The sequence below is a fragment of the Sceloporus undulatus genome, chromosome 3 (genome assembly GCF_019175285.1).
Source record: "Sceloporus undulatus isolate JIND9_A2432 ecotype Alabama chromosome 3, SceUnd_v1.1, whole genome shotgun sequence".
Taxonomy (NCBI): domain Eukaryota; kingdom Metazoa; phylum Chordata; class Lepidosauria; order Squamata; family Phrynosomatidae; genus Sceloporus; species Sceloporus undulatus.
This window is the reverse complement of record NC_056524.1, coordinates 86,075,865-86,088,950: the sequence shown is the minus strand read 5'-3', so window position 1 is coordinate 86,088,950 and position 13,086 is coordinate 86,075,865. Positions and strand designations below refer to the sequence as shown.

Genomic DNA, 13,086 nt, shown 5'->3' with positions numbered 1-13,086 from the left:
GGGGTTTTATTCTGTTTTATTTTGCTGCTGTGTAATTGTTTTAACCTGAATGTATATGTTGTGTTTTATTGATATTTGCTGTGAACCGCCCTGATCTATGGAAGGGCGGTATAAAAATAAAAAATTTATTATTATTATTATTATTATTATTATTATTATTATTACATGTATTTTACTGCTCTTTGCGCCTAATCCTCACATGGCAAGAAATGGAGTGGCCTTTTCATGCACTAAGGTCTTTCAAAATCAACATAACTGACAGAGTAACATCTGAGACAAAATGTAGACCTGTGATTCTAATGTAGTCACCTGTATGATTTTTAACATCTTTGCCTAATATACAAGAAATCAGTGAAGGTTTGAAAACTTGTGTGATGTATTTTATGGCCCAATAAAGGTATGGCTGCTTTGTGGATTTTGCTGCATGGCCAACATGACTACCCCTGAATAAATAATCTTCCCAACAGTCAATCTATTGTCATGTCAGCTTGCTTTTTCCTGTAAATCACAGCAAAATACTGCATCTTGTCTTCATCAATTGCACTGATTCAAAATCTGATCATCCAAACTCTTTCATCTTTATGATACAGGTCCTGTCACCCCTCTTTAAATGTTTCCTGCCCCATCTTAAATTTAGCATAAACTCTGTTCTCTACATCCACATAGTTCCATCTTATCTCTTCAAACCATATAGGTGCCCATGACTATTGCTTCTCTAGCTCCTGCATTCTGAAGCCTATCAAATATCTCCTGGTTCTCATGAGACTTCTTTACTGTCCCTTACATCTATAACTCCCTCCCAAGAAACACCACATATTTTAACTCTTCTCAGAGCTTTTCTTCAGTCTTTGGCTTTGCTCCTTAAGTCTGCATCTTCTACTAAAACCAAACCTAATTATGAAACAGAACTGAATGCATATTCCTCCATATCAGCCTACCAATCTTCTTTCTTCAAAGCCTCTTACATTTTAAATAAGCCTCTTGAATTTTAAATAAGCTCTTTATTAATGTTTGTTTGTAGCTATCGGGAGCATCATGTATCTTGGAGGTGCTATATAAATCCTAATGACAAATGACTATAGATATGTGTGTATATGTTATTATATTTAAAGATCAGTAATTAAAAGTGCTAAACAACATAAAGATCATAATGCACCCCAAACTCTACACAAAGCTGACTTAGCATAACCAAATCAGGCAAAATCCTTTTGCCATATGGTTTGAAATGGTGCTATTCACTGAAGCCAATAAAAGCTTACAAATGAAAATGCAATATTAATTAAAGCAGCCTGTCACCAAATACATATGCCCAATAAAATCCATCACTAGATTAGAAATCTCAAAGACAGTTCATAGAAGCATAAAAGCATTGTTCAGCACCAGTTACTGAAAAAATGGTTGCTTCAAGAAACAAAAGAAATCATGAAGATTTCTGTAAGCATGAAAATGATTTCTTATTTTGATTTGTATCTTAGCAATTTTATTAGGTATACAGTTCTCGTTCTGCTGGATACTAAATGGTTTGTTGCTTTTAAAATACAATCACATTATTTTCCTATCTGACTCACACACACAAGAAATATTTTGGATTTAATTCATTTTATCATACAGTAACACAAAAAACTCTCCAGGAGGGAAAAAACACATCCCATTTGTGTACTGTTTTCACTGGCTTTATTTTAGCTACTACTGTAAGCCAGAACTCTTGTTTCAATAGTATACCCAATCATACACAGAACTGTTTGGATGCTCTGTATTAGGAGTGGGCCCCTGTCTATCATATACTGCTGAATTTCAGTGCCCAGTAGGAAAACTCCAATAGATCCCCCCCCCCGCTTCTTTTTAGCAGTTTGCAGCTGGATTGTTGCAGTTATTTGCAAATTTGGATGGCAGTTTTGGGAGTTTTTGAGCACAAAAATGGTACCTAGAGCCTTGTTACCCACCTTTGCTTCTAACTGAAGCCTCAACAAGCTGCACAGTGTTCAATCTAAACACAGGATGATGGTGGATCCCACAGAATACTACTTACTTCTCCCACAACCTCAATGATATCTCCAACTTTTAACTCCAATTCATCTTCATTCTGAGGCATGTAGCTGAAAGCCACCTGACATCTTCTTCGTCTATTTCGCTCACCTGAATTAAAAAAAAAGTTAACATTAAGTGTGACATCTGTGCTTGAATTAGAAATTAGAAATTTCAAGCTATCATGAAATGAGTCTTAAGTGTCTACAGCATTTTAGTAAATGTCTTTTAACTAAAATCTCTGGGAAAGCAAACATTTTATGTGAAACTTTTCTATGAAACATTTATATCACACTTTTCCAGTCTCATTGAAGTACTGCACCAACTTGGACATACAAACAAGACTGAAGACAAAAAGCCTTGGATAACACCCCCCTTTTGTGTAACAGTGGAATATAAATTTAATAAATAAAATAAATAGAAAAAACAAAGCTTTATTCTGTATGCTTGCTTTTGCATTTCATCTTCTAAGTCATGATTTTAATCTTTCTATCCTCCTGTCAATTATAAAGCAGTATTTATATATTATATGGGATATGCACACCCAAGATGCTTATATGTTCATGTTTAGCCTAGGATTTACCTGTTGGTAACAAGCAATGGAGGAATTTTCACTAATAACACAACATGTTATTACACCAGCTTATTTAAATCAGAGAGTGCTAACATAACATTCCCTTTTCAACACCAGTTTCTACTAACTAAAATTGAAAAAGGGTTTGCCCTTAAGGAAAGTTTTTAACTAATTTTTCTCACTATTTATGACAAAAAGTATTACCCATGTACATCAACTGTACCACAGTGTTCTTCCATAAACAAAAAAAAAAAAAAAAAAAAAAAAAAGCTAACATTTCTGAAAATATTCTCAATTAGCACTATTTGTAAACAGAAAATCAGAAAACAGGTATGATTACAGTGTTAGAATCATAGAATCATAGAGTTGGAAGAGACCACAAGGGCCATCCAGTCCAACCCCCTGCCATGCAGGAAATCCAAATCAAAGCATCCCCGACAGATGGCCATCCAGCCTCCGTTTGAAGACCTCCAAGGAGGGAGACTCCACTACACTCCGAGGAAGTGTGTTCCACTGTCGAACAGCCCTTACTGTCAGGAAGTTCTTCCTAATGTTGAGGTGGAATCTCTTTTCCTGCAGCTTGCATCCATTGCTCCGGGTCCTAGTCTCTGGAGCAGCAGAAAACAAGCTTGCTCCCTCCTCAATATGACATTCCTTCAAATATTTAAACAGAGCTATCATATCACCTCTTAACCTTCTTTTCTCCAGGCTAAACATCCCCAGCTCCCTAAGGCGTTCCTCATAGGGCAAGGTTTCCAGACCCTTCACCATTTTAGTGGCCCTCCTTTGGACACGCTCCAGTTTCTCAATGTCCTTTTTGAATTGTGGCGCCCAGAACTGGACACAATATTCCAGGTGGGGCCTGACCAGAGCAGAATATAGTGGCACTATTACTTCCCTTGATCTAGACACTATACTTCTATTGATGCAGCCTAAAATCGCATTGGCCTTGTTAGCTGCCGCATCGCACTGTTGACTCATGTTCAACTTGTGGTCTACTTGGACTCCTAGATGTATGACTATCATGTTTTAGTGTTAAGTAGCAACTGAAAAATAGAATCATAGAATCACAAAGTCGGAAGAGACCTCAAGGGCCATCAAGTCCAGCTGCCATCAAGTCCAACAATCAAAGCACCCCCAACGGATGTCTACCCAGCCTCTGCTTAAAAACCTCCAAAGAAGACGACTCCGCCACTCTCCGAGGGAATGAGTTCCACTGTCAAACAGCTCTCACTGTCAGGTAGTTCTTCCTAATGTTTAGGTGGTACCTTGTTTCCTGTAGTTTGCATCCATTGCTCTGTGTCCTAGTTTCTGGAACAGCAGAAAACCAGCTTGCTCCATTTTCAATATGACATCACTTCAAATACTTAAACGGGGCTATCATGTCACCTGTTGACCTTCTCTTCTCCAGGATAAACATACCCACCAGCTCCCTAGTTCTCTCCACATAAGACAGTGGTTCCCAACCTTCCTAATGCCGTGACCCTTTAATACAGTTCCTCATGTTGTGGTGACCCAAACCCATGAAATTATTTTCGTTGATACTTCATAACTGTAATTAAATAGGTGTTTAATAGGCGACCCCATGAAAGAGTCATTCGACCCCCAAAGGGGTCCCGACCCACAGGTTGGGAACCACTGTCATAAGGAATTGTTTTCAGACCCTTCGCCATTTTGGTTGTCCTCCTCTGGACATGCTGCAGCTTCTCAACAACTTTTTTGAATTGTGGAGCCCAGAACTGGACATAGCATTCCAGGTGAGTTATTTCCATTTAAAATATTACAGAAGACATAGAATTAATTTTGGCATACTAGTAAACACATAAGAAAATTACTGAGAGTCATGACATGTGGGCAAAAACATCCTGACATTTTGGCGCCACTTACTACAGTTCAATATCTACTTTTTTCTGGTGTGTTTTGTAAACTAACAGATGTATATTACATCTGTCTAAACAAAAATGAAGTTGCTGTTTTTACATAGCTGCCCCAAGATTCATGCTAACTAAATTCTGAATACACAAAATACCACAGATAGAGGAATAGCTAGCTAGCTAGACTACTGGACATAACAATTATTTTCCCAGGCTTGTAAACATTAGGTTCTCTGTTCCACATGATATGAAACATAACCTTTACTCAGCTTTCTACTGGAAATATTCTCTTAATAAACAATGATACTTTTAGTATCTGTCTTAGTCTATATGATAGAACAAATTCCTTCTCAGTGGGAAGCTTGTAGGTCACACACATGTGGTCTCTAATTGCCATCTTGTCCACGGCAGTCCAGAAGGAGCTCTCAGAATAAAGCTGCAGTAGCACAGGTCAACTCAGCATGGCCATTTACACAACTAACCATCCTGAAGAAAAAGCTCACCAGGAAGAAACCTCAATTGCACTGCTCATGTTAAAAGATTTATCATTATTTCTCTACCTACAGTGGAGCAATTGCTATAATCAAAAAGTAACCCTGCCGTACAAAAGGGGCATTTTATATACTACTTTGTAATTTGGTGGTTAATCCAACCCATTTTTTTATTGTGACAGCAAAAGACAAGCAATTACACAGAAGTGATAACTCCAGGAATGAAAAGTCTAAATCCAATTGTTAGTCTTTAAATCTACTGAATCATTGAAAAGTTAGTAAGCCGAAACCTATGTAAGTGCAATCGATTTAGTGGGTTTACTTGAATCAGAATGACAATTGGATTTAAGCCAAAAATAATTTAGAACAAAATAATTAGACCAACACTGCTGATCAGGCAAAAAATAAGTACAGTATGTGCCTTTCTTGTTCAGTTTTGTAGTATACATCTGAGAGTAGCACCAACAGTATCTGTGTCCTAAATATCTAAAGGGCATAGATCTTGGAAACTAAGCAGGATTTCATATAATCATAGAGTTGGAAGAGACCTCAAGGGGCATTAAATCCATCCCCCTGCCAAGCAGGAACTCACAATCAAAGCATCCCTGACGGACAGCCATTTGCCCTGGTATAGGAGGTACCCAACAAATACCAGGTGCTATAGGCTGTATTTCAGAAGAAGGAACTGGCAAAACCATCCTGAGCATTCATTGCCTAAAAAAATTGTATGGAATTCATGGGGTCATCATAAAACCACAGGTGAACTGCAGGCACATACACACATCAACAGCGTCCATACCTTGGTATTCCAGAATACTAACAATTAGAAACTGAAAGAAGTATGTTACCATTCAGCAATGTAATGGGACTTTCCAAGACAATTAGGACAATAGTGTGTGGCAAAGCATTAAAGGCTTCATACCACTCTAGAGTAAGGGATTTTGCCATTAAAGAAGGCCTATCAGTATTCATACCAATTGTCACTGTCAACTGAATTGGGGTGCCTATGCTTACTTTTGCATTAAAAGGCAGGAGAAGGATGTAGTTGCTAGTTGGGTATTTAAAATAAGCTAGAGGTTGACCACAAGTTCTCTGGCTTTGTACTCACAACTGGAGAGCATGGTACATGATTAATAACTTCTACCAGTGATCCATTTCTTGACATCTGAAGGACATTTGGCATAGGAGAAGCCTCAGGATGAGTTCTGCCTTTTTACCTCCCTCTTATTGCGCAAATGGTTTGTGTCAGTAACAAATATAGGGGATGTAATTTTGCCAGGATGGTGTAGTGGTTCAAATGTTGCACTAGGACCCTAGAGACCATGCTTTGAATTCTCACTCAGCTAGGAAACCCACTGGGTGACTTTGGGCAAGTTACACTCTCTCAGTCTCATAAGGAGGCCATGGCAAACTTCCTCTGAACAAATCTTGTAAAGACTAATAGGTTTGCTTAGAGTTGCCTTAAGTTTTTTTTAAAAAAAACAACAACAACACCTTGAAGGTACACTAAAGAACAACAACTTTCAGGCTCAGTATGTAGAGAGATCTTGTAGCACCTTTGAGACTAACTTGCCACTTCATTTCCATACACATTGGCTAGTTCCCATTGTCTTTGTTCACTAACGACCATCTTTAAAACTGGACTTGCTACTTCATTTCCATACACAAAGGATTTGGAATTCAATGGCATATATACACGTCTGTTCCTGATTTCCACTCCATTAAATGCATCTGAGGAAGTAGACTAAAGTCTACGAAAGCTTGTGCTGCCAACTTCATTCTTTCAGTTAGTCTCAAAGGTGCTACAAGATCTCTCCACATACTGATTCTGCAGACTAACATGGCTGTATCTCTGAATTTCTCAGGCTGGTAGCTGAGACAAATGCAGGAGATTGACAGTCTGGTGAGTGATAAGAAAATTTCCACCAGTACATCACTTCTCCCAGAAAATCACAAACCATAGTATGGCAGCTGGAATATGAAGTAAGGGGTTCTCACCAGCCACTAAGGCCAAAGCACATGAGAAATAGCTCTCAATTATTTTGTATTTATTTTGTATTTATTATTTATTAATTAACTTTCTGATAAACTGTAGGGCACTCTTGCTACTATTTCCTGGTGCAGGAAGTTGCTTGGTCCATCATCATTCTACCGTTCTACTGGCTTTCTATCATCACTGAATCTGAAAGTCCAGAAGAATAGCAGGGACAATTCCTGTTCAACTATAATGCCAAGTTGTATTCTTGGATTCAGAGCCCCAAATTCTCCAGCCAGCATAGCCAGTGACCAGACTGAACAATCCTAGGGGATGCAGTAAAAGAGTGACTTTTCTAAGGTGCGCTTTGCTCACATTGATATGTCTTTTTATTCTGTCCTAAGGCATAAGAAAAATAGAGATGACTGTGCATAGTAGGAACACGCCACAGCTGTCTCTGTTGATGCACAGTCATTTAAAAAATGGCTGTGTGTTGCACTAAGACAGTGGAATTGGGTTCAATTGTCCTTTAAGGCCATTCTAGCTATTTGATTCTATGAATAAAACAACTACAACCTTTACCTCTTGATTTATAGTCCTACAAAGCCAATTTGATTTCTGACTGTCAAGCATAACTCTTTCTCTTTTTTTCTTTTTTGCCCTTTCAAGCAATCATTTCAGCTACAAGTTTTCAGGTTATGTATCTGTTATCTTCCAATTACATTGTCATGTTTCTTCACGCCACACTGCAAGTTAATCTGGTACACAGGTGTAAGTTCAGTCTGATCTGCAGATGCTTCAAGATGAGCACAAAAAGCATATTTTTAAAAATGCATAAATAGAAAAAATGTGTATTTAACTACCAGTTTCCCTTACATGTTTTTGGCAGAATGAATATGTAAACCTTAATTATTGGGTGCCACTGCTAAGAATAACTTACTCTGCTATTCAAAAATCTTTAGGTAGGCATAATATTTTTCAGTGAAAAGTTATGGGCTTTTCCTGAAAGGAAATGATCATAATGCTAGTCTGAGGGTCTCAAATAATTATTGTGAACAGAATTTGAGCATATTAAATATACCAAACACACCTGAATAACTTCAAGATGTTACATAAAGTATCAATTATGTAACACATCCAATCAGTTTTTAAAAATCTTCACACAAGAAATCTTAGGAACAACAACAACAACAAAACCCTCTTTGGTGTAAATCCAACTCTTAGCCCAAGTAGAGTAGAGCCACTCAATTAACGGGTGAATGATAAATCAACAATATCACATGTATTCAATGTACCTACTCTAGATGGAAGTAGTAATATAGGCATACAGTATATGTTTAATATTTCTGAGTTTTGATTGAGATTCAGAGTTTATAAAAACTTCATACGATTTTTATGAAGGTAGCCTTTGATATTTGAGATACTGTATATATATAAAAAGTATTGTTAGGGAAGATCTAGAAAAAAAGTGGAAATGTTCAGCTAATTCACTAACCTATGTCTAAGGGAACTGTGGTTCACATAAAGCCCCCCATCCCTGAAGCCTCCCTTATGAGCCCCCAAACCTACCTTTTAAAAAGCTGGTAAAAAGTTTCTCCCACCCCCCTGAGGGTTTCCCCAAAGTCAGCCCAAAAACAGCCAAAATGGCAGCTGGAAAGGATGTAATGTTACTTCTGAAATATGGTGGTATGGTTTATGGGAGGGCATGAAGCAAAAATGGTCCCTCACTCCTTCTGCCACTGCCCATCCCTGCTTTGACCACTTGGAAGTCGAAAGGCAGCAGTGAATAAAGAAAGGCAGCCAGATAATACACACCCGAACTGTACTGTCTCCAAATGAGATAAATGAATCTCTTCATAATAAAATGTACATAAATAATCTATGAGCTCAATCATGACCCAATTGCTATTCTACTTTTTATCTTTGTGTCAAATAACTACTTCTGCTTAATGTTTTACACTGTAATGAAAGTATCATTAATTATTATGGCAGAGACTGGCAGAGCCACACAGAACTCTAGTATAAATCATTCCTCTCTAACTAACCAACAGCAGTTCTTGGGTAACTGAAGCAAAAGCTACAGTTCTGAACTTTTCTCACAGATAACAGCGACAATGATTGTGCAAGGTTTAGAGGAGGTGTGGGAAATGTACGTATGTCCTTCCAGATATTTTCAACATCCAGAACTCCAAGCCAATATGGTAAATAGTAAGAGATTATGGGAGTCCAGTCTCAAGCATCTGGAGGGGCCAAAGGTACCCCCACACCACTGGCTTAAAGGACACAACAGTCTCAAAGTTAGACAGCATTGTCATAATCCTTTTCAGATAAGAACAAGACAGCAACAGGAAACTCTTGACTCTGCAGGGATACAACTAAATCCAGTGCCACCTACTGACTAAACCAGGGATTCTCAGACTTTTTGGTACCAAGGGCACTTTTGCAATGTAAAGAACGAGAAACACACGTGTACACACACATACACACCGTTCTTCTCTCCCTGTCAAAATCCATCTGGGTTGTTACCACCCCAAAGGAAACACGCACACGCACACACACACACACACACACACACACCCCACTCGTGCTTTTATATGAAGATTAGGTGAGATTGTGATCCAGCAGATTTAAATTCAGAGTTTACATTAGCACCTATATGGTGCACTGTAAAAACAGGAATCCGGAACTTTTCAGCACTGTCATGATGGAAAGGCATGTATCCAAAGCATAGGATCTCATGACTCTTCAAGATCTTTAAATGAGATGCCAACAAAATCAGCACAAAATAGAGACCATAGCAGGAGATATAGAAATGACTTGTGGCTTGATGAGTTTTTTTGTGCATGTTTGTTGCTTTTTAAGATCAATGGGTATTTAATATGTTAAAATAGTGTGGATACTGCAAACTATTTAAAAGATTAATCATTACCCCGGAGAGTCACAGGAGATAGAATTCATCCTTTTTACCAGAAAAAGTGTAGTCCACTGGAATCTGGAGGCACGGTGGTATCTGGGAGGGGGTGCAAATGCAGATCTAGGACCACACTTTGCCAATCCAGATCAAACGAGTTCACAACATATAATTTGGCTTCCAGAACTTTCAGGAACCCCTCTTTATTAATTTTATATGATTACAGAATCTAGGGTAGTCTAAATAATGCTTCGGGGATTTCTTACAGCTTAATGACTTTTAGAAGATTGTGTATCAAGAGGTAGGCCACATCTGTGGCTGAGCAAGTTTAGTTTAGAAGATGCCAGCTGTGTTATACTTGTATTTAACTTGTTTAATTTGTATTTAAAAATAGCAAATATCTGAAGTGTTATTGCTTCCTGTAACTTGTCCACTTATAAAAATGCAAATTTGTCTGCATGTAGGGTTGCCATAAGGCAGGACCTCCAAACTGGGACAAATGTAGGGCAACATTTTCAAATGTAGGACACGTTTTTTAAAAAATGGAGGACACATGAAAAAATTGATAATTTTTTTAAAATGTTAATATCATTGCATGTTTCTTAGGCATGCTCAAAATGGAGGACATTTTGGCATTATTCCTAGACAGAAGGCTGAAATGTACTTCTCTTTCTGGCCAAACACCCCCCCCCCAATTCTACAAGTACATTTCCCACTCCCAAGCAGGCATAGCATTTGCAAGATCACAGGCAGACCCTTGTGCCATTGCAAACTACATTTCCCACTTCCAAGCAGGCATAGCATTTGCAAGATCACAGGCAGACCCTTGTGCCACTGCAAACTACATTTCCCACTTCCAAGCAGCCATAGCATTTGCAAGACCACAGGCAGTCCCTTGTGCCACTGAAAACTACATTTCCCACTTCCAAGCAGGCATGGCATTTGCAAGATCACAGGCAGTCCTTTGTGCCATTGAAAACTACATTTCTCACTCCCAAGCCTTCTTAGGAATTCCCCCCTTCCTCCTTTTCCTTGCCCCCTCCAACCCCCCCAAACCCCTCGCATGCCTTTTTCCCAGGTATGTCTCAACTTAGGAGGGATTTATGGGACAGATCCAAAGCCTTTTTTCTTTTCTAATGGGGGCAAAGCCTTGAGAAGCCCTGGACCCCTGAGAAGAAGAGGAGGGGGGCTTAGAGAGAGGAAGAAAGAGAAAAAGAAGATGAGGAGGGGGAAGAAAGGAAGAAAAAGGAGAGGAGGAAGAGGAGGGGAAGAGGAGGAGAAGAAAAAAAACAGAACAATAATAAGAAGAGAAGGAGGGGAAAGAGAAAGGGAGAAGCAGCAGCTCGCCTGAATGTAAATTCCTCCCTGCATGGATGTTGCCCAAATAAGGAAGCAGAGGGCTGGTTCAGTCCTGCTGCTGCTGCTCCAGGCATGCTTCACAGGCAGCACTCTATAGAAGGCAGGCAGCAGCCCTGGGAGCTCAGAGTTGGGCAGCCACCCGGGGGCGGGGGCGGGGGTGGGACCAGGCACGCCCCCCAGGGGGCAGGAAAGTCCCGCCCACCACCGTGAAATGGCAACCCTATCTGCATGCAAAAATACAAGCAAGGTCTTCCAAGATCAGACCGAGAGTCCCCATACAAGTTTAACATTATGTATCAGCAATAACAACAATTGAGAGTATTTATATATGGCAGTTTTAACTCATTGGGGCAACATGTTAGACGTAAAAAATAGATTACTTACAATAATTTGATTTTTGGTTGTTGCCCAAGTTGCAGTGTCTACTTTCAAGTCAAAATTTTGAACAGGGCCCCCCTAGAAGCCAAAAGGGAGAGCTTGCCATAGTTCATCAGGAATTTGTTTAAGGAACTGTTGTTAAGATTCCTGGGGCAAGGGGAGGGGGATAGGAAACCAGCATGGGGCCAAAACACTGCTATTATGATTCCACATGTTAAAAAAGTGCATTTCTAAGACACTAATAGTAAGATTCCTTATATGGAGGGGAACCATATGATGAAAACACAAGGTTCCTTAGATTACCTTTGGTATACAGTGGGCCCTTAGTATCCACTGGAGTTTGCTTCCAGGACTCCCCATGGAATCATGGATGCCATGGATGCTCAAGTCCCATTAAATACAATGGTGTAGTAAAATGGTGTCCCTTATATAAAATGAAAAGTTTAAGTTTGCTTTTCGTAATTTGTATGTTTTTAAAAAAAATTCAAGCCGTGGATGCTTGAATCCATGGATAAGGAACCTGTGGTTACGGAGGATTGACTAGTAAATTCAGACCTGGAAAAGATACAAATCAACTAGAAAAATAGATTATGACTTTTTGAGGTTCTCCTGTTAACATTCCAAAGGAGGAAAAGAATAGGAAAGAAGGAGAAGGCTATGGGATTGCTTCTAAGATTTCTGATATTAAAGAGCAGGAAAAGAGAGGGCTTTTTCCAGTTAAAAATGGTAAAATCAAGAGATTAAAAGTGGACAGAGTATTAAGCAAGGACCCAGGCACTGTCATCTATATTTCAGTTAGTGAGTAAATAAATATACCACAAGCCACCATAACTTTATAAAACACCATTCCAAGAAATCTTAAATCCTAAATAACATTTGGGTCCCTGGTTCTCACTGGTTAAATAATTAGAGTCCATAAGCATAACACTGGGAAATAACAAAACTTGTATGGATTTTTTCTTTGTAATGCCTACATGCTTTCATGTAAGATTTAAAACTGTTGAGATACTCCACTAATAAAGCTCACTGACCTTGTAAAGATGATAACAATGCCATATAAAGAAATATGTAGTGAGCAGGATCTAAATAATCCTACAATAGTCCCACCTTGTACAAGAAAACTTTATATTTCTGCTTCTTGAACATTGGCTGTATATGCCATATTTCAAAAGCAGACTTTGACTGAGTGTGCTCTTCATTCTGTGTATTTTATCCAGTATTATAAATTAAAAAACAACAATTATAAAAACTTCTACAGAGTTTGGGGGCAAGGTTGGTTTGCTGTATAACTAAATAGTATTTGTAGCCCACGTAAGCACTGATTTAATGACTCTCACTTCAGTTAGCACATTTCCCACATGAATTTTAACTAAATACCATGCATATCAGCAAGTCTTAAATATTTAAATAAAATACCCTTTTGGTATTGCGTGGGCGGGTAGGGAGAATTACATTTTTTTCACTTCTTTAAGCCATTTACAAAAGGTTCAGTTAAACAT

At 38.7% G+C, this 13,086-nt stretch overlaps 1 protein-coding gene and 1 long non-coding RNA gene across 3 annotated transcripts in view; one reads left to right on the top strand and one right to left on the bottom strand.

Moving 5' to 3' along the window:
- Window positions 1-13,086, bottom strand: part of SH3KBP1 (SH3 domain containing kinase binding protein 1) — a 260,100-nt gene that overhangs the window by 158,409 nt on the left and 88,605 nt on the right. Inside the window, 1 exon segment of the mRNA XM_042458735.1 lies at window positions 2,031-2,136. Coding sequence (XP_042314669.1) covers window positions 2,031-2,136 — 106 coding nt within the window.
- LOC121926099 overlaps window positions 1-13,086 on the top strand; it is a 135,328-nt gene that overhangs the window by 109,295 nt on the left and 12,947 nt on the right. The window lies entirely within an intron of this gene.